The 20,553-nt window shown below is 41.8% G+C and overlaps 1 protein-coding gene across 1 annotated transcript in view; it reads right to left on the reverse strand.

Annotated features, from left to right (window-relative positions):
* Window positions 1–20,553, reverse strand: part of SNX9 (sorting nexin 9) — a 232,665-nt gene that overhangs the window by 110,044 nt on the left and 102,068 nt on the right. Inside the window, exons 6-7 of the mRNA XM_073627898.1 lie at window positions 13,009–13,159; window positions 4,346–4,430 (exon numbers count right to left, since the gene is read on the reverse strand). Coding sequence (XP_073483999.1) covers window positions 4,346–4,430; window positions 13,009–13,159 — 236 coding nt within the window. The remainder of the gene's footprint in view (window positions 1–4,345; window positions 4,431–13,008; window positions 13,160–20,553) is intronic.

A 20,553-nucleotide genomic window follows, 5' to 3' on the forward strand; every position in this document is an offset into this window, starting at 1 on the left:
TATACATACATATACACATACACACACACATACATACATACATATATGTATACACACACGTGATTCTGAGCAGCTGGCCTGCACTGTAGCAGTAATACTATAGTGTGCACAGTTGGAAAAAAAAAGTTAAACATTCGACTTCTGTCAAGTCTGGTGATCCACACACTGATTGAGAATTTGTTCAGTGTATAGACATTGAATATTTTTAATCCTTATTCTGCTAGCATTAGTAAACAGATAAAGTATATCATACTTACTTGTTGTAAACTTTTTTTTACATTTCTTCAGTTAATTCCTGGTTTCCAGGCCTACACAAATTATGTCATACATCCCAGGAGTCTTTAGGAGGGGAGGAGGTGTTTTCTCAGCTTAGTCGACCCTCCAGTCTACATGCCTGAGCTAAGGGCAGATGAATTCCAGGGAGTAAATGCTACATGAATCTTTTTCCCCTACTCAAGGTGACCACAGCTAGAAATGCTTGCAGGTGTTTCTCAAATCGATTTTTCAGCAAAATAAAGCAAGCATGGGTGGGTGACTACTTTGAGAAAACATTAAAAAGGATGCAAATGTGAATTTAAATAATATATATGTGGAAAAAAGGTGGCAAAAATGCTTTCACTTCAGGCAGTGCTAAATTATAAAAGTGCCCCCTATTAGTCAGTGAAAGTGGACCTACATAAAAAAAAGAAAAGTTGACTGCTTGTATGGAAAAAATAAGCGCAGACCACAAATACTAAATTAATGACCACGGCTTTTCAGACACTTCCGCTTCTTTGCCGTGGCTGAGGGCTGGTTTGCTTTGAGGAGAAGGTGTTAATCATCTGCCTCTGCAAGTGAGAAAGGAAGTGGTCTGTCTCAGTGAACAAGTAAATATCTTTGGGCTGCAATTTTATTATTATACAGGATTTATATAGTGCCAACAGTTTGCACAGCACTTTACAACGTGAGGGCAGACAGTAAAGTTTCAATACAACTCAACACAGGCAGAATTAGAGGGCCCTGCTCATTAGAGCTTACAATCTAGAAGGGAGGGTCAGGTGAAACAAAAAAGATAATAAGTGTGGGGGATGAATTATTGGAGAAAATGAAAGTACAGTTGTTGGGTGTGGGTAGGATAGGCTTCTCTGAAGAGGAGGGTTTTCAGGGATCGTCTAAAAGCTAATAGAGTAGGAGATAATCGGACAGGTTGGGGTAAGGAATTCCATAGGATTGGAGAGCCTCTGGAAAAGTCCTGGAGGCGAGCATGGGAGGAGGTGACAAGGGAGCTAGAGAGCAGGAGGTCTTGAGGAACGAAGAGAACGATTAGGTTGGTATTTAGAGACTAGGCTACTGCTGTAGCTGGGGGCTAAGTTGTGGATGGCTTTGTAAGTAGTTGTTAGTATTTTGAATTTAATTTGTTGGGTGAGCAGAAGCCAGTGGAGGGATTGACAGAGAGGAGTAGCAGACAGAGCGATTGGTAAGGTGGATGAGTCTGGCAGCAGCATTCATGATGGATTGAAGGGGGGATAGCCTATGTAGAGGTAAGCCAATGAGTAGGGAGTTGCAGTAGTCGAGGCGAGACATGACCAGGGAGTGAATTAAGAGCCTTGTTGTGTGATTGGTTAGAGAGGGCGTATTTTGGAGATGTTACGGAGGTTGAGGCGGCAAGATTTGGACAGATTTGGACAGTGATTGGACATGGGGCTTAAAGGAGAGGACTACACCTAGGACCCTGGCATGTGGGGATGGGCTTATAGTTGTGTCATCAATTTTGACAGAGAGATCTGGGGAAGGGGAACATGGGTCAGGAAAAATTATAAGTTTGGTTTTGGATAGATTGAGTTTGAGGAAGTGGTGTGACATCCAGACTGATATATCTGTTAGTGAATTAGTGATACGTGAGGAGACAGAGGGAGTGAGCTGAGGGGTAGATTGTTCTTTTTAACAAAAAGGAACTATGTAGCTTCTGTTAAATTCTGAATTTAGCTCCGCTTAAATCCTTGTTTCACTATAGCACTAGGGTCACACAGCCGTGCACAAGCCTAGTTCTAGGAACAAAATATTACTGACAGACGCAGACTAAACCTGGGTATACACTGACTGAGTTTAATTTTTTTTTCATTCCAGAGGGCTGAACCAAAAAAAAAAAAAAAACCTCACAGATTCCTGCATCCACACAAGCAATGTGGATGCAGGGATCTCTCCTGCTGTGCTATTGTATTCTGACAGCGGAGACCCCCCCCCCCCCCCCCCCGTTAGAATTCACTGATCAGTGCTACATTCATTGACTGTAGCAGCTGATGAAATGCTGGTTTTCCAGCAGGACCATTCAGCAGAAGTTGGTCTAATGATCGTCTTCTGTTGAACTGAGACGACAAACAGATCAAAATTCGTCTGGTTCAGCAGGAATTTTGATGTGTGGTTACTCAGCATTACACTTACAAATTGGGGATCAATCAGCATGGTTCCCAATCATGCGATCACCATGACAGCCAACAATGGTTAGCACAAACCCGATTGTGCTGTCACTATGCAATCCAGTAAATAAAAAAAATGTAATTTAACCACTTGCTGACCGGGCCATAGCCGAATTACGGCTACAGCGTGGTTGACTAGTTCTGGGAGGGCGCCCAGGGACGTCCTTCCGAACTTGCGCTTCACGCGCACCCCCTCGGGCACATACCCACAAGCTTCCGTGATCGCTGGTTTCTCCGGATGACATTGGCCCTTTACCACGTGATCGCTCCGTCCAATGTCCATCCATGCCCATCCGTGCCGCATACATGCCCATCTGTGCTGCATACATGCCCATCCGTGCCTCATAAATGCCCATCCATGCCTCATCCCTGCCCATCCATGACAGGGATGATCAGTGTTCACCCATGTCATATCCATGCCACATCAGTGCTCTCCCTTGCCCCATCAGTGCTCATCGGTGCCACATCAGTGCATTATCCATGCTACATCAGTGCTCATCCTGATGGTGCTCTCTGCATGTTGGGCCTCTGTATGTGGCCAGGCTGTGTAATTCTCCCACATGTGGTATCGCCATACTCAAGAGGAGTAGCAGAACGTATTTTGGGGTGTAATTTTTGCTATGTACATGTTACGTGTTAGAAATATCTTATTGATTGACTACTTTGTGTAAAAAAAAAAAAAATGCGATTTAATTTTCTTTCCACATTTTCCAAAAACTTGTGGAAAAAAATTACATTTTCAAAAGACTCATTATGCCCTTTGGATTATGTGTTGTGGTGTTTGCGTTCCAAAATGTAGTCATTTTGTTGGTGTTTTCATTGTTCTGTTGCTCCAGGGCCTTTAAAAGTGTAATAGGTAGTCAAGAAATGAAATGTGTAATTTATGCCTGACAATGCTCCCTACATGTTGGGCCTCTGTATGTGGCCAGGCTGTGAAAGTCTCACACGTGTGGTATCACCATACTCTGGAGGAGTAGTAGAATGTGTTTTGGGGTGTAGTGGCAAGAATGCATATGCCATGTGAAAAAAAAAACCTGCTAATATGACAATTTTGTGAAAAAATCTTAATATTGCAAAGAATTGTGGGAAAAAAATTACAACTTCCAAAAACTCACCATCCTCTTACTAAATACCTTGGAATGTCTACTTTCCAAAAAGAGGTCATTTGGGGGATAATTGTTCTTTACTGGCTTGTTGGTGTCTCAAGAAATGAGATAGGCCGTCAGTGCATCAGATGTGATCAATTTTCATAGTTTGTAGACTCTAACTTTCACACAGACCAAATAATTTATACTGATTTTTATTATTTTTACCAAAGATATGTAGCAGTATAAATTTTGGCCAAAATTTATGATGAAAAATTACTAATTTGCAAAATTTTATAACAGAAACAAAAGAAAAATGCATTTTTTTTTACAAAATTTTTAATCTTTTTTCATTTAATAGCGCAAAAAATAAAAAACCCAGTTGTTAATTAAATACAACCAAAAGAAAGCTCAATTTGTGCGAAAAAAAGGACATCAATTTCATATGGGTACAGTGTTGCATGCCTGAGTAATTGTCATTCAAAATATGTGAGCATTGAAAGCTGAAAATGGATTAGGAAGGGGTATAAGAACCCAGTGGGCAAGTGGTTAAAGTGTTCATGCAAAATATAAAAATATGCTTTTGTCAGCCTAATAAAAAAAAACATAATCAGGATATTTGGTAAAACAGTGTTCCAATAAAAACTATATATGGCTTAAAAATATAAAAATTATTTAGGCAGGCAAATTAGTCTTAAAATTGTTACCAAGTTAACCAATGTACAGTATGCTGACACTGGAAATACGGTCATGAAAGAGTGGAGGAACTCTGAATACAGAAACAATGTAGCTCAACCAACTTACAATAACGGAGATTTTCTCTTTGGGTTTTGCTGTCTGTTTAGATAACAGATACTGTTCAACTCCTGATTTTCCAAAGCCAGGAAATCTGTCAAAAGAAAATTGAAATATGAGAACATTTAATCGCTAAGCTGAAATCATATGTACATTATGTACACTAAATGAATCATACGGAAGTATATTTCAGCATGAGAACACAAATAAAAATAATTATCACAGAAATAAAGACTAAAACACAGCTGCTCAGAAAGAGGAAACACTGTTGCCCATTGAAAGTGTTTCGTTATTACTGTTTGAGAAGTTCAAATTAATACCCCTTGATCTTGCCGCAAAACTTGTAGGCGCATAACTTTCTGTGCCCTTTGCCTGTGCTCACTGTTATCAATTACATTGTTCTCAGCTTTGTTGGAAGACTTCAGAACCACATCCCTCTATGTTATGAGAAACAGGAGAGAGACAGGGTTTCATAGTCCTATCTTGATTCTGTGACCTGTTACAGAAGGGTTGGTGAGTGTTGTCATACAAGGATAGGAAGTGTGTTACAGGCAGAATTATTAGCTGAGTATAATAGAAAAAAATGAAGGAGGAAACTAATGTAGCCACTACATCTAAGGATTGGTCAGCTGCAATTCATTACCATTTTTGCTTTTAGGTTTAGATACACTTCAAATTTTTTTTTCTTCTATAGATGTGACGTCCTAAATATAAAGCCTGGCATAGATTCAAATTACTAATTCCACTCATGTGTCTTAACCTTTGTACACCTACAGTGCCTTGAAAAAGTATTCATACCCCTTAAGATTTTCCACATTTTGTCATGTTACAACCAAAAACGTAAATTTAAACATTGTAAACATTGAGGGTTATTGAAATCAATTGGGTTGTCAGGGATCATAAATGATTACTGGAAAAACAGACAGGGATTATGGAGGGTTACTAAAAGAAACTAAGTAAGCAGGCTGATGTGCCAGGAAGCATAGGTTATAAACACAGAATACACATTGAGAACGAATCAAGCACTACAGGGATGCAGCAGAATAGAAAAACAAAAAGAAAAGGTAACCTATTGATATACACACACACATACATATAAATTTTATATATATATATATATATATATATATATATATATATATATATATATATATATACACACACACACACACACAGTATACTGTATATACAGTATATATTATATAAAACCCAAGGTAGCATGATAGAAAGTGCAAAAGGTAGTGAGATCAAAGATGACACGGTAGGAATACAGAGGCCAAAAAAGCAAATTTAAGAAAAAGCACTTGATATGACAATGATCCAGCACCAGGCAAACGGAAATGCACTTAAATACCCACATGATTATTACTAATTATGAATGTGTGCTCAGTAGAAAGGAGACAATGGTCACAGGAGAAGGTTGGACACAGGCCAAAGTAGTGTGGAGACAGTAGGTAGAACAAGGCAGATAAATAGGAGACATACAGCTGGCAAAGGGAACCCAGGCATGTATGTAGAAAGCATAGCACAGCAAGTTGGAAAAATACATTGCAAGCCAGAAGACACAGTCTGACCCTGACGTGTTTTTTTCTGAAGGAATGGGTCAGTTCTCAGGCAGAGCAGTTGATTAACTAACTCTGACTCAGCATCAGTCCCCCAATCCTCAGTAGATGAGCCCATGTGCCTAATAAACTCTTGTCTGCAGGATAGGTGAATATTTCATACCTTTTAGCGGTGGTGGAGGAGTCCGCTCCTCATGCTTCCTCTGCTCCGGCGTACTGGCACAGGGAAAACCGGAAGTGACATTGTAACTCGAACGTCAATCAAAGCACCGAGCCGTAGTAATACATACTACGGGTGCCAGGCGGAAGTTGTTCGGCGCGATGGAATGCACCGCAAGGCGGGACAAAAGCCCACAAATGAAGCGCCTTGTCTGCAATCTCGTGATTGCATCCGGCGCCCAAACACAGTGCACTTAAGGACCTTTTTTTCAATTTTTTAAAAGGGCCATTTGTGACTGCCTGGAGGGGGGCGCGGTGCCTGTGCGCCCCCTATAGACAGGCCGCCACTGACGGTAGGGATGGTATGTTCAGGGTGATGTGCAGTGTTAGTGCAGTGCAGTGATAGAGTTTTGCTTTTAGGCCAAAAAGTTCAATTTTGGTCTCATCTGACAAAATTTCCTTCTTCCACATGTTTGCTGTGTCCCCTACATGGCTTCTCGCAAACTACAAACTTCCATAAAGGCCAGATTTGTGGAGTGCCCGACTAATAGTTGTCCTGTGGACAGATTCTGCCACCTCAGCTGTGAATCTCTACAGCTCCTCCAGCGTTACCATGGGCCTCTTGGCTGCTTCTCTGATTAATGCTCTCGTTGCCTGGCCTGTCAGTTTAGGTGGACGGCCATGTCTTGGTAGGTTTGCAGTTATTCCATACTCTTTCCATTTTCAGATGATGGATTGAACAGTGCTCCCTGAGATGTTCAAAGCTTGGGATATTTTTTCATAACCTAACCCTGCTTTAAACTTCTCCACAACTGTATCCCTAACCTGTCTGGTGTGTTCCTTGGCCTTCATGATGCTGTTGGTTCATTAAGGTTCTCTAACAAACCTGAGAGCTTCACAGAACAGCTATACAGAGATTAAATTACACACAGGTGGACTCTATTTACTAATTGGGTGATTTCTAAGGCAATTGGTTCCACTAGATTTTAGTTAGGGGTATCAGAGTAAAGGGGGCTGAATACAAATGCACGCCACACTTTTCAGATATTTGTTTGTAAAAAAATTTGAAAACCATTCATCATTTTCCTTCCACTTCACAATTATATGCCACTTTGTGTTGATCTATCTATTTAGGAGATCTCTGAAAACTCACTTATTCAGGGAAGTCTATCCCACACCCACCTAACAACTGTCCCCGCGCCACCCCCATCAAATCATTGCCCTCATCTATTACCTTTAATACCACCACCCCCTCCCTTTAGAATGAAAGCTTTACGAGCAGGGCCCTCCTGTCCCTTCTGTATTGAACTGTACTGTAATTGTGCCGTCCCCCCCCCACACACACATTGTAAAGCGCTGCGTAAACTGTTAAATAAATAGTGTATAGTAATAATATTAATAATCTATCACAGGGGTCTCCAAACATTTCAGCATGAGGGCCACATTGTAGATTTTACTTATATTCCAGGGCCAAAAAAAAATCTGTTATTTATAAATGAAAAAATACTATTTAAATAAATAAATATGAATAATGAATACACCTGTGTCCCCATAAGAGCCTTTTTGCACATCTGTGTCCCCATCAGAGCCTTTCCACACATCTGTATCCCCCATCAGTCTCCCCCACATCACTGTCCCCCATATATCAGGGTCTCCCCAATATCAGTGTCCCCCATGAGAATCTACTATCTGTGTCCCCATCAGAGTCTCCTTTATATCTGTGAAGCACATTTATGTCCATTTGCCTCTTACATTGTTGTCAATATGAGCACACACACTACAGCTCTCTTGCACTTCCTGTCTCCAGCCTGCTGCTACACAAGCAGGCTGAAAGTGGAAGAATCGCAAACAGGGGGCGGGAGCTGGGAGGTGCTGCACTGATGACGTCATTGGTCAGCCAATCCACAGCATAGTGTGGCAGCGTGGGAGGCTGTGGGGGGAGCAGCTTTGCTTCCAGGACTTGCCGTACATACTGCCGATAACAGCAGCCGTTAAAATAAAGCAGACAAAACGCACCAGCGGGCCAGGGCTTGGAGACCCCTGGTCTATCACATAAAATACATTTACGTTTTTGGTTGTAACATGACAAAATGTGGAAAATTTCAAGGGGTATGAATACTTTTTCAAGGCACTGTAACGATGTTGTGATCATATAATTTCACGTCAGATAACTATGAACAAAATTTAACGTTACTATAGGCTTTCTGAATGTTCTTACCATGAAGAAACCCTTAAAATAAGTTACATGTCTCAGGGAACCTCTGTTAATAATTCCTATGTACACATTAACCTGACGTATAAGAGAAAATAAGAGGGAGAAATGTGGCACACTTCGCTTACCTGACACCCAGGGCTGCTTTATACAACATTACTTGCAGTAATAATAAAGAAGATAAATATTAATCGATGCAGATGGTAAAAATTGTATTGTCCTTTCATATTGGAGGTCAGTGGAGAAATGACCCCTTACAGTGGTTGCCACTGGGTGGAGAAATCATGGCATCAGTGGAGAAATACCACTTACATTGATGCTCAGTGGAAAAGTGGAATCTTACATTGATGGAAAGTGAAAGGTTCTATTACATTAGTTTTCAGTGGAAAGGTGCCATCTTAATTTAATGGTTAATGTAGTGCCCCCCTACATTAGTGGTTTAGCTTAGTGTCCCCTTACTTTAGTGGTTAGTGTACTACCCCCCACTTACATTAGTGGTTAGTGTACTACCCCCCACTTACATTAGTGGTTAGTGTAGTGTTCTCATTACTTTTGTGGTTAGTGTAGTACCCCCCCCCCTTTACATTAGTGGTTAGTGTAGTGCCCCTCCTTAGATTAGTGGATAGTGTAGTCCCCCCTACATCAATGCTTAGTGTAGTTCCCCCATTACATTAGTGGTTAGTGTAGTGCCCCCCTTACATTAGTGCTTAGTGTAGTTCTTCATTACATTAGTGGTTAGTCTAGTTCACCCATAGCATTAGTGGTTAATGTGGTACCCCCCTTACATTAATGCTTAGTCTAGTGAACAATTGCTTTAAAAGTTATCTCCAGTTAAGAACCCACCCAATGCGGTCCAGATGAGGAGGGCATGCTGAAGCGTGGAGAGGGTAAGTATTGCTTATTTGAACCCTTTTTTTTTTATGGGAATGAGGTGGCTAAACCAAGTAGGTATAGTTTAAGATATAACAAAAAAAAGTGATAGCATAAAACTGTATAATGATTGGCAGGACGCCTAGGCCAAGGTTATAATGTCCCCTGGAAGGAAGGATCCTCTCTCTCTGTGTTTCGCTTTGTCTTCACTTCCCGCATTACTGCTCAGCTTTAGGCTATGTTCCCACTTGTGCGGGACCTGTGTGCAGCATTTGCACAGAAATTCATTAGAATGGGCTGCTGTACCTATGGGAAACGCAGGGAAAATGTCCCAAACACTTTTTTTAAAACATGGACGCATGGAACAGTATAATGCTGCGGCACCATGCAGTTTTGCATGCACAGTTTTACGTTCCCTAACTTTTACACATGCAAGTCAGAGAACGCAGGCAAGATTCACTGCTCTGTAGCAGACACTTGGGAATGCCATTAAATCTTAGTGGCACTTCCACGCATTGGGAAATGTGGCGCGTTTTCGGTGTGCAAAACTGTGCGGTGCCACAGCACCATAAAGTTCCACGTGGCTACGTTTTAAAAAAAAAGGGTTGAAGACTTTTTCCCTGTGTTTCAGATGCTACTGTGGACACAATGCCAACATGGGGCAAACAGACACAAAGTGGGGCATTGTGTTCACAGGAACATTTGCACTTGCAGAGCAGAGTAGGACTGGCCAGAGAGGAATTACATTGAGGCAGTTGGCCAGCTTAAACATGTATTGTATGTGTGAACTAAAAATCCCTGTTTTTTATTGCAATGTTTGCTAGAAATGATATATAGCAATGCGCAGAGGGTTCATCCACAATCTCTACTGAATACAAAGCAGTGTACAATTTTTAATCAATGAAGATGACACGTTATCACAAAGCTATTGTTTGACAGTACTTGCTGATAAAATTGTCAATCATAAACCAAGAGCCTTTGAATTCATTACAGCTAAAGTAACAGTCAAAGTCTTCTTTTACAGTCAAATGAAAATTCTTCATGCGGCATTCCCATTGCATTCCCCTTGTATTATGTTATTACAGCGACTCTGTCAGCAATCTCAAAGTCCAAATACTGCGTCTTGTGATGTAGGGCTCAACAGAAGGAACCACAAACCATCACCATGACACAATCATTTGATTCTCCCGGAAGTGTTGGTTTCTGCAATTACTTCAGACAGCAATTTCCCCAGAGTGGAGCAGCATTTGCATCATGGACAGCAAGAGGGACAATTACTGGTATTCTCTTTCCTCTTTACCAGTGAAGATTAGACTTTAAGATTGCTGGCAAAGTCACTTTAAGAAAACAACACTAACACAAACAAATGCTGCATTCTGATAACTGGTGAATAAGGTAAAGTGGTATTAACCCCAAAAGCAAACATTTATTCTATTGCAGCTTACCAATTCTTAGATGTGATGGCTGCTTGGTTTTCTTTTTTAGGCTTTCTTTTCACATGGTGATGTTGCCGGTAAGTTGGTTGATTTTTAAAAGAGCAAGCTCTCCTACAGATGTAGCAGTTACAGGGATGAGACTAACCAATTAACACTGACAGGGGTGCTCTTACAAGGGTCAGCTCTTATTTATGTAAAACCATTATCCCAAAAGGAAAAAACTGTTTGCTGTAACCGCTTATAACGTGTGATGTGATGTTTGGTTTCAATCCTTTAATGTTTTTAGATTGGCTAGTAAATCAACCCCCCCCCCCCAGTTTACATCGCTGCAGACCAGAGGTGTCCCTGTGCTCCTTCATCCAGAGTGGGGTCACTTTGATGCAGGAGGCGTGTTACTAGCCAGATAAGGGGAAAACATAGGGGGAAAAAAAGCCTAAAAAAATAAAACTAATGCAGCAACCACATCTAATGATTGATAAGCTGCATTATAATACATTTTTTGCTTTAGGTTTAGTAGTGCTTTAATAGTATCCAGTGCAATTATTCCTCTCTTATTTCATGTCTCTGTAGATTGTTATTTGTATTTATCTCAAGGCCAAGTTTTCTGGCAAAACTGATAGCGGCGGGGCACCACAACAGCCAGGGGTGCTCAAAACCCAATAGAACTACAAAAATAGGTTTTTTGACTTACCTATAGGGCTCCATTAACATTTGTACGATTTGTCATAAAACTTTGAACATCAAAGCCGCTTGACAAGTCACAGCCGATTGTTTTCAATCACACCCATTCAAATCGGTGCAACCTTGAAAAGTCGCCTGCACTACTTTGGTGCGGCTTTTGATGAGACCTAGATCCACTGAGTGATCAAAGTCGCACCGAAAGTCTGGAAATCGTGCGACTTTGGAGACGTACTACTGTGAATGGAGCCTAAAATCCTTTTCATGGACTACAGTACAGGACATAGATATAGTCATAGATATACGCAGTCATCAGTCATTTAGGACTTTGCCAGTATCCTGTACTGTCCAAGATAACAAAATAGGATTTTGACTTACCGGTAAAATCTTTTTCTTTCTCATACAGTACAGGACAAAGGAATAGTCATAAATGACTGGTGACTGCATATAACACAGTCATCTATAAACTATGCTGGTGTCCTGTATCGTATGAGAAAGAAATTATGCAAATAGTTATACGTATTCACTTATTATGAAAGTGAAGCTGTCTCCTAAATGCAATTAAAGTGGTTGTAAACCTCACTCTATAGTGTGCACTTATCTCAATTAAGAGCACTAAGTGTAATTTCTGTCTGCTGCTTCGTTCCTCTGCTATTAGCACGAATCACTTCTGAGAAGTTTTCCTGACACCAAGAGAAAAATGGTGACAAGAGAGGGACCTCCAGATGATTGACAGTCCCAGCTCTGTTCCTGTGTGCTGTATGGTGGGGGGATGTGTCCCTTCCCTCCAATCAGCTCTCAGAGCTCTCCTCACTGAGCTCTGCAGAGTGTGACTTCAGCTCTCCGCCCCCTTTTTCTAAACGTTAAGAAAAGCCTTAGAATTTAGCACTTTGGTTGGCTGAAGAGAACAAAGGGCTGTAGACAGACAGGTACAACTTATGTAGGAGGATTTGTTTAATCTCTGGGTATTATCTGTCTTTTCACTGGGTATATGTAATGGTTTACAACTATTTTAAATAGACCAATGTATGCAACTCATTTAATACCATGTATTGTATGTCCTATTAGGCCTAGTTAAAGCGGGATTCCGTCATTAAAAAAAAAAAATGTAAAAGTCAGCAGCTACAAACACTGTAGCTGCTGACTTCAAATAAGTACTTACCTGTCCTAGGTACCCGCGATGTCGGCCGCCCGAGGCCGACCCGTCTCTCGGCTCTTGGGTCCCGGCACCGCCATCCTAGGTAAGGGAAACAGGCAGTGGAGCCTTGTGGCTTCACTGCCAGTTTCCTACTGCGCATGCGCAAGCGCTTTGTGAATGGGATGCGATGTGTTGTGGGACACACACAGTTCCAATAACACACCGCGCCCCATTCCCCAGAAGACAACGTGGGGAGGAGAAGACTGAAGATCACCGCGGTGTAGGAAGAGGCAGATTAGGAAGACTGCCTAGCAACAGCCATTTCATGTAAGTAAAAAAAATTTTTCTTTCTTTTCCTCCATTTTTTTTAGATATTTTTTGGTGCATTTTTTTTTTTACAGGGTGGACCTCCACTTTAAATATGATAATGTTGAGTGATTACATTAAAATTATGCCAAGGAAATGTAACCATGGTATTTTTAGGTCATTAAAATACATATATATAATTGCAAAAAATGCAACTATTCGTGCAATGATAGAAGATAACAAAGAATAAATAACACACAAATCATTCTTCTTTGTTTAGCTTAATAGACACTGTATGCAAAGTCATGTACTTGTTAAGAGGTATCCTCATGGAGGCTGGTCTTCCTCCTGCCCGTTGGGCTGCTCCAGGATCAGAGGACTCCGAATCTTTGTAACCAAGAAAACCAGGAGGAGAGGATTTGGGATCGTCCCAGTCGTCGTCCCACTCATCATCATCAGCAGCTGAAAAGAAAAGAAGACTTTATTTGGAAGTCACAGTTCTTAAAGGGAAACCTCACTTATGTTGTTTTCAGACAACACCACAAGTACCAAAACTACCACACTGGGAATCAGTCGATTTTGTTGCGTGTTTTTCAGTGTTCAGTGCAAATATTAGCCAGAATATTTTATCCTGTGACATGGCATGATGGAGTTACTGCCTTTGGTAGCGCTGGGATAGTACTTTTAACCATGAAAATGTTGTAACTGTTGCAGTAACAGTATACACTTTGCGGGATTTGGTTATGTTTTCTGTTGGAGGAGAGATTAGGATCAAGTTTTGAGTTGAATTGGGTTAGGTTCACTTTAGGCTAGTTGGTTGGTTGCCATCTCTGTGTATAGCATGTTCACTGATTTAATGTGGGGGCGCATTGAATGCCTTCAGCTGCCATTGTGCTATTGCTGGGCATCTCATTTGTCCCTGTGCCTTTACCACTTTAACCACTTGAGCCCCGGACCATTATGCTGCCTAAGGACCAGAGGTCTTTTTCCAATTTGGCACTGCGTCGCTTTAACTGCTAATTGCGCGGTCATGCAATGCTGTACCCAAACGAAATTTGCGTCCTTTTCTTCCCACAAATAGAGCTTTCTTTTGATGGTATTTGATCACCTCTGCGGTTTTTATTTTTTGCGCTATAAACGGAAAAAGACCGAAAATTTTGAAAAAAAATGATATTTTCTACTTTTTGTTATAAAAAAAAATCCAATAAACTAAATTTTAGTCATACATTTAGGCCAAAATGTATTCGGCCACATGTCTTTGGTAAAAAAAAATGTCAATAAGCGTATATTTATTGGTTTACGCAAAAGTTATAGCGTCTACAAACTAGGGTACATTTTCTGTAATTTACACAGCTTTTAGTTTATGACTGCCTATGTCATTTCTTGAGGTGCTAAAATGGCAGGGCAGTACAAAACCCCCCCAAGTGACCCCATTTTGGAAAGTAGACACCCCAAGGAAATTGCTGAGAGGCATGTTGAACCCATTGAATATTTATTTTTTTTGTCCCAAGTGATTGAATAATGACAAAAAAAAAAAAAAAAAAAAAATATTTACAAAAAGTTGTCACTAAATGATATATTGCTCACACAGGCCATGGGCCTATGTGGAATTGCACCCCAAAATACATTCAGCTGCTTCTCCTGAGTATGGAGATACCACATGTGTGGGACTTTTTGGGAGCCTAGCCGCGTACGGGGCCCCGAAAACCAATCACCACCTTCAGGATTTCTAAGGGTGTAAATTTTTGATTTTACTCCTCACTACCTATCACAGTTTCGGAGGCCATGGAATGCCCAGGTGGCACAAAACCCCCCAAAATGACCCCATTTTGGAAAGTAGACACCCCAAGCTATTTGCTGAGAGGCATATTGAGTCCATGGAATATTTTATATTTTGACACAAGTTGTGGGAAAGTGACACTTTTTTTTTTTTGCATAAAGTTGTCACTAAATGATATATTGCTCACACAGACCATGGGCATATGTGGAATTGCACCCCAAAATACATTTAGCTGCTTCTCCTGAGTACGGGGATACCACATGTGTGGGACTTTTTGGGAGCCTAGCCGCGTACGGGACCCCGAAAACCAATCACCGCCTTCAGGATTTCTAAGGGTGAAAATTTTTGATTTCACTCTTCACTACCTATCACAGTTTCGGAGGCCATGGAATGCCCAGGTGGCACAAAACCCCCCCAAATGACCCCATTTTGGAAAGTAGACACCCCAAGCTATTTGCTGAGAGGCATGGTGAGTATTTTGCAGCTCTCATTTGTTTTTGAAAATGAAGAAAGACAAGAAAAAACATTTTTTTTTTCTTTTTTCAATTTTCAAAACTTTGTGACAAAAAGTGAGGTCTGCAAAATACTCACTATACCTCTCAGCAAATAGCTTGGGGTGTCTACTTTCCAAAATGGGGTCATTTGGGGGGGGTTTGTGCCACCTGGGCTTTCCATGGCCTCCGAAACTGTGATAGGCAGTGAAGAGTGAAATCAAAAATTCACGCCCTTAGAAAGCCTGAAGGCGGTGCTTGGTTTTCGGGGTCCCGTACGTGGCTAGGCTCCCAAAAAGTCTCACACATGTGGTATCCCCGTACTCAGGAGAAGCAGCAGAATGTATTTTGGGGTGTAATTTCACATATTCCCATGGCATGTTTGAGCAATATAACATTTAGTGACAACTTTGTGCAAAAAAAAAAAAAAAAAATGTGTCTCTTTCCCGCAACTTGTGTCGCAATATAAAATATTCCATGGACTCGACATGCCTCTCAGCAAATAGCTTGGGGTGTCTACTTTCCAAAATGGGGTCATTTGGGGGGGTTTTGAACTGTCCTGGCATTTTATGCACAACATTTAGAAGCTTATGTCACACATCACCCACTCTTCTAACCACTTGAAGACAAAGCCCTTTCTGACACTTATTGTTTACATGAAAAAGTTATTTTTTTTTTTGCAAAAAAATTACTTTGAACCCCCAAACATTATATATTTTTTTAAAGCAAATGCCCTACAGATTAAAATGGTGGGTGTTTCATTTTTTTTTTTCACACAGTATTTGCGCAGCGATTTTTCAAACGCATTTTTTGGGGAAAAAACACACTTTTTTAAATTTTAATGCACTAAAACACACTATATTGCCCAAATGTTTGATGAAATAAAAAAGATGATCTTAGGCCGAGTACATGGATACCAAACATGACATGCTTTAAAATTGCGCACAAACGTGCAGTGGCAACAAAATAAATACATTTTTAAAAGCCTTTAAAAGCCTTTACAGGTTACCACTTTAGATCTACAGAGGAGGTCTACTGCAAAAATTACTGCCCTCGATCTGACCTTCGCGGTGATACCTCACATGCATGGTGCAATTGCTGTTTACGTTTGACGACAGACCGCCGATTGCGTTCGCCTTAGCGCGAGAGCAGGGGGCGACAGGGGTGCTTTTTTTTTTTTTTTTTTTTTTTTTTCTTTATTATTTTTCTGCTTTTTTTATCTTATTTTTAAACTGTTCCTTTCATATTTTTTTTTTTTAATCATTTTTATTGTTATCTCGGGGAATGTAAATATCCCCTATGATAGCAATAGGTAGTGACAGGTACTCTTTTTTGAAAAAATTGGGGTCTATTAGACCCTAGATCTCTCCTCTGCCCTCAAAGCATCTGACCACACCAAGATCGGTATGATAAAATGCTTCCCCAATTTCCCAATGGCGCTATTTACATCCGGCGAAATCTAAGTCATAAAATGCTCGTAGCTTCCGGTTTCTTAGGCCATAGAGATGTTTGGAGCCACTCTGGTCTCTGATCAGCTCTATGGTCAGCTGGCTGAATCACCGGCTGCATTCTCAGGTTCCCTGTTGAGACAGGAGAGCCAGAGAAAAACACGGAAGACGGTGGGGGGGGGGGGGGGGCATTCCCTCCCACGGCTTGTAAAAGCAGTCTAGAGGCTAATTAGCCGCTAGGATTGCTTTTACATGAAAGCCGACCGCTGGCTGAAAAGAATGATACCAAGATGATACCTAAACCTGCAGGCATCATTCTGGTATAACCACTCAAAGTCGTGAATGGCGTACCTGAAGACAAAAAAATGGTTAACAATAAAGCACAGTAAACGGTAAAGTATAAAAAATTGCATACCTGAAAAAGCAAACATGATAAAACATAATAACAATAAAACATTGCAGAATAGAATACAGTAAAAAAGAGCAGAACAATAGAGAGAGAATAGAGAGAGAGAGAACAATAAAACGACAACTATTTTTTTTATTTTATATATATATTTTTTTTTTGACACTTTTTTTGTAACTAACTTTTGTAACTGTAACCGGTTCCAGGTTCGGGTCTCTCAAAATGTGATGGCATCTTGGGAGACCCTGTGAAAGTGTGCCTAGTCTGTGCAATGCTGTACCCTACGCTAATACTCAACTAGTGAATGGTAGCGTTTAAAACATTCACCAATGCAAAGACCAGGATTGTCAGGACAGGAGGGACAATAATAGCGTGTGTCACGCCTATATCCGCGCTTGCTGCAGACACGACATCTTTTTTGGGGGGGTTCGTTGGGTAGGGGTACTCGGGAGGACATAAAGAAAATGCCTCTCATGCAGCCGACTGCATTTGGTTGGGGATGTGAATGGGGGAAGTACGGGCGCTGCAGAAGTGGTGGGTTCCCAATTAGGATTGGCGAATGCAGCAGGAAGGGCACTATGGGCACGACGGGCCTGTGTTTGTCTTCTTGGTGGCAGCGGGACACTACTTGTGCTTGCCACCTCACCAGCTTGAACTGCACTTATGGGACTCGCCACGTCACCAAGTGTTACTGCAGTGCTGGTTTGACTACGACCGGGGTGTACTAGGCCGCTGGTGCTTGCCAGTTCACCAAAACGCTACCAAAAAAACTGTTAGCGATCGCAGGGATCAGGCCTGACTCTGCGAACGCTGCAGTTATGCGTTTAGTGTTTTGTAAGTGACAGTGATCGATTGATTTTGCACTTGGGTGGGCTGGGCTGGGCCGGGCGGAGGGGCAAAACGCAGGTGCTAGCAGGTATCTGGGCTGATCCCGCTAACACTGCGTTTTTGGGAACCCTAAACTGCTGGGGACGCTAGTATAGATCTGATCGGATCAGATATTGATCCGTTCAGATACTATACCACTAAGGGAGGTGTATGCTGCGTGCGTGGGTGTTAGCGGTACTGGCGCTAACCTGATGCTGCCTGGGGCTGGTGCTTGCCAGTTCACCAAAACGCCACCAAAAAAACTGTTAGCGATCGCAGGGATCAGGCCTGACTCTGCGAACGCTGCAGTTATGCGTTTAGTGTTTTGTAAGGGACAGTGATCGATCGATACTGCACTTGGGTGGGCCGGGCGGAGGGGCAAAATGCAGGTGCTAGCAGGTATCTGGGCTGATCCCGTTAACACTGCGTTTTTGGGAACCCTAAACTGCTGGGGACGCTAGTATAGATCTGATCGGATCAGATATTGATCCGATTAGATACTATACCACTAAGGGAGGTGTACGGTGCGTGCGTGGGTGTTAGCGCTACTGGCGCTAACTGACGCTGCCTGGTGCTTGCTTGCCAGTTCACCAAAATGCTACCAAAAAAACTGTTAGCGATCGCAGGGATCAGGCCTGACTCTGCGAACGCTGCAGTTATGCGTTTAGTGTTTTGTAAGTGACAGCGATCGATCGATACTGCACTTGGGTGGGCCGGGCGGAGGGGCAAAACGCAGGTGCTAGCGGGTATCTGGGCTGATCCCGCTAACACTGCGTTTTTGGGAACCCTAAACTGCTGGGGACGCTAGTATAGATCTGATCGGATCAGATATTGATCCGATCAGATACTATACCACTAAGGGAGGCGTATGCTGCGTGCGTGGGTGTTAGCGGTACTGGCGCTAATCTGACACTGCCTGGGGCGACGCATATCACCGCCGGGCGATCAGGGGGCTAAACCTTTATTCGGTAATAAACGGCGGGTGCCCTGACACTATAAAAAATAAACGAACTAACCAGCGTCAACCGTAACGTTTATACGGTGATCAGTGGTGAAAGGGTTAACTAGGGGGCAATCAAGGGGTTAAAACATTTATTAGATAGTATATGGGGGTCCCTGACGCTATAAAACGCTGACGGCGAACCTAAATATTTACGTCCCTAACTAGCGTCACCAGCGACACTAATACAGCGATCAGAAAAATGATCGCTTAGCAACACTGGTGACAGGGGGTGATCAAGGGGTTAAAACTTTATTAGGGGGGGTTAGGGGGGTATCCTAGACCTAAAGGGGGGTGATACTAACTGTCCCAACACTGTAACTGTCACAAACTGACACTATGCAGTAATCAGAAAAAAAAAAAAAAAAACCTGCTGGTGTCAGTTTGTGACGGGGGGGGGGGTGATTGGGGGGGGATCGGGGTGTTTTGTATGCCTGGCATGTTCTACTGTGTGTGTAGTGTGTTGTGCACTTACATTGATGTCTTCTCCCCTCGGCGCTGGAACGGAATACCGAGCTGAGGGGAGATGACATCATTTCCTTTGCTGCTGTTTAGCATACAGCAGCAAAGGAATGTTCCCATTGGCCGGCGGCGATCGCGAGGGGGGGGCCACGAACGGATGGCCTCCCCCTCATCTCGGATCGCCGGGGAACAGAACGGGACCGCCTCGGGCGGCGGGGGGGGGGTCCGATCGGACCCCCCACCCGCGGAAGGCAAATCACGTACATGTACGTGATTTTGCCTGCCCATGCCGCTTTGCCGACGTAAATCGGCGTTAGGCGGTCCTTAAGTGGTTAATACCGGCAATTTCACCCCCTTCCTGCCCAGGCCAATTTTCAGCTTTCAGCGCTGTACACTTCGAATGACAATTGCGTGCGACAAATGCAAAACTGTACCCATATGACATTTTTAAATTTTTTTTTTACACAAATAGAGCTTTCTTTTGGTGTTATTTAATCACAACTAGGTTTTTATTTTGCTAAATAAACAAAAAAGACCAAGCATTTTGAAAAAACACAGTTTTTCTTTGTTATAACATTTTGCAAATCATTTTTTTTTATTATTCTTTTGTATTACTTTCTTCACTTTATTTTACATTTTATATACTGTGACCAGAGCAATACAGTTTTTCCATAGTAACACTGTGTTACTATGGGAGATGATCAGGTTTTTTTTTCTTACATACTTTGATTGCTTATAACAGTGAACATCACTGTTAGAAACAACATTTTTTACTGAATGAAATAGATTTATTCATGTGTATTGTTGTAACTAGTAACTGGGAAAAAAATGCAGCGCTAAGAAATATTAGGAAGTTAGGGTGTAGTGAAACAATTAAGTAAGAGATGCTGTACTGAACAGTAAAGCACATGTGCAAAAACCATAAGTGAAATGAAATGAACAAACACAGTATAAAGTGTCCACATATGGTAAATGGATGATTCCAAACTCAAATAAGAGGAACTGATATGGACCAAAAAATGATGTGAGACTGGAAATTAAAGTCAATGGTGCACGGTGTGGATCTGTGACTGTGAGTCAACAACGGGGTACAGAACTTCCGTAGCTGTAAACCAACATCTCGACATGGGGCATCAGAATGAAAACATCAGGAAGTAAGATAAGATGGGTACTCTTACCAGATAGCGTGGACTCCACTGTCATATGACATGGAGTCCAATAAGATAACCCCTATAGCCAATCACAGTGGAGCTACAAAGGTCAAGTAATCAGGAACTGGATCCTGTTGATCGCTAGGCCAATCAGAATCATGAATAAATAATAATATAGAATAATATAGAATAATAGGGGTTATCTTATTGGATTAGATATTTATATATAGGAGCAGCGTGAAGGGGGAAGC

This window comes from Aquarana catesbeiana, linkage group LG04 (genome assembly GCF_042186555.1).
Source record: "Aquarana catesbeiana isolate 2022-GZ linkage group LG04, ASM4218655v1, whole genome shotgun sequence".
NCBI lineage: Eukaryota > Metazoa > Chordata > Amphibia > Anura > Ranidae > Aquarana > Aquarana catesbeiana.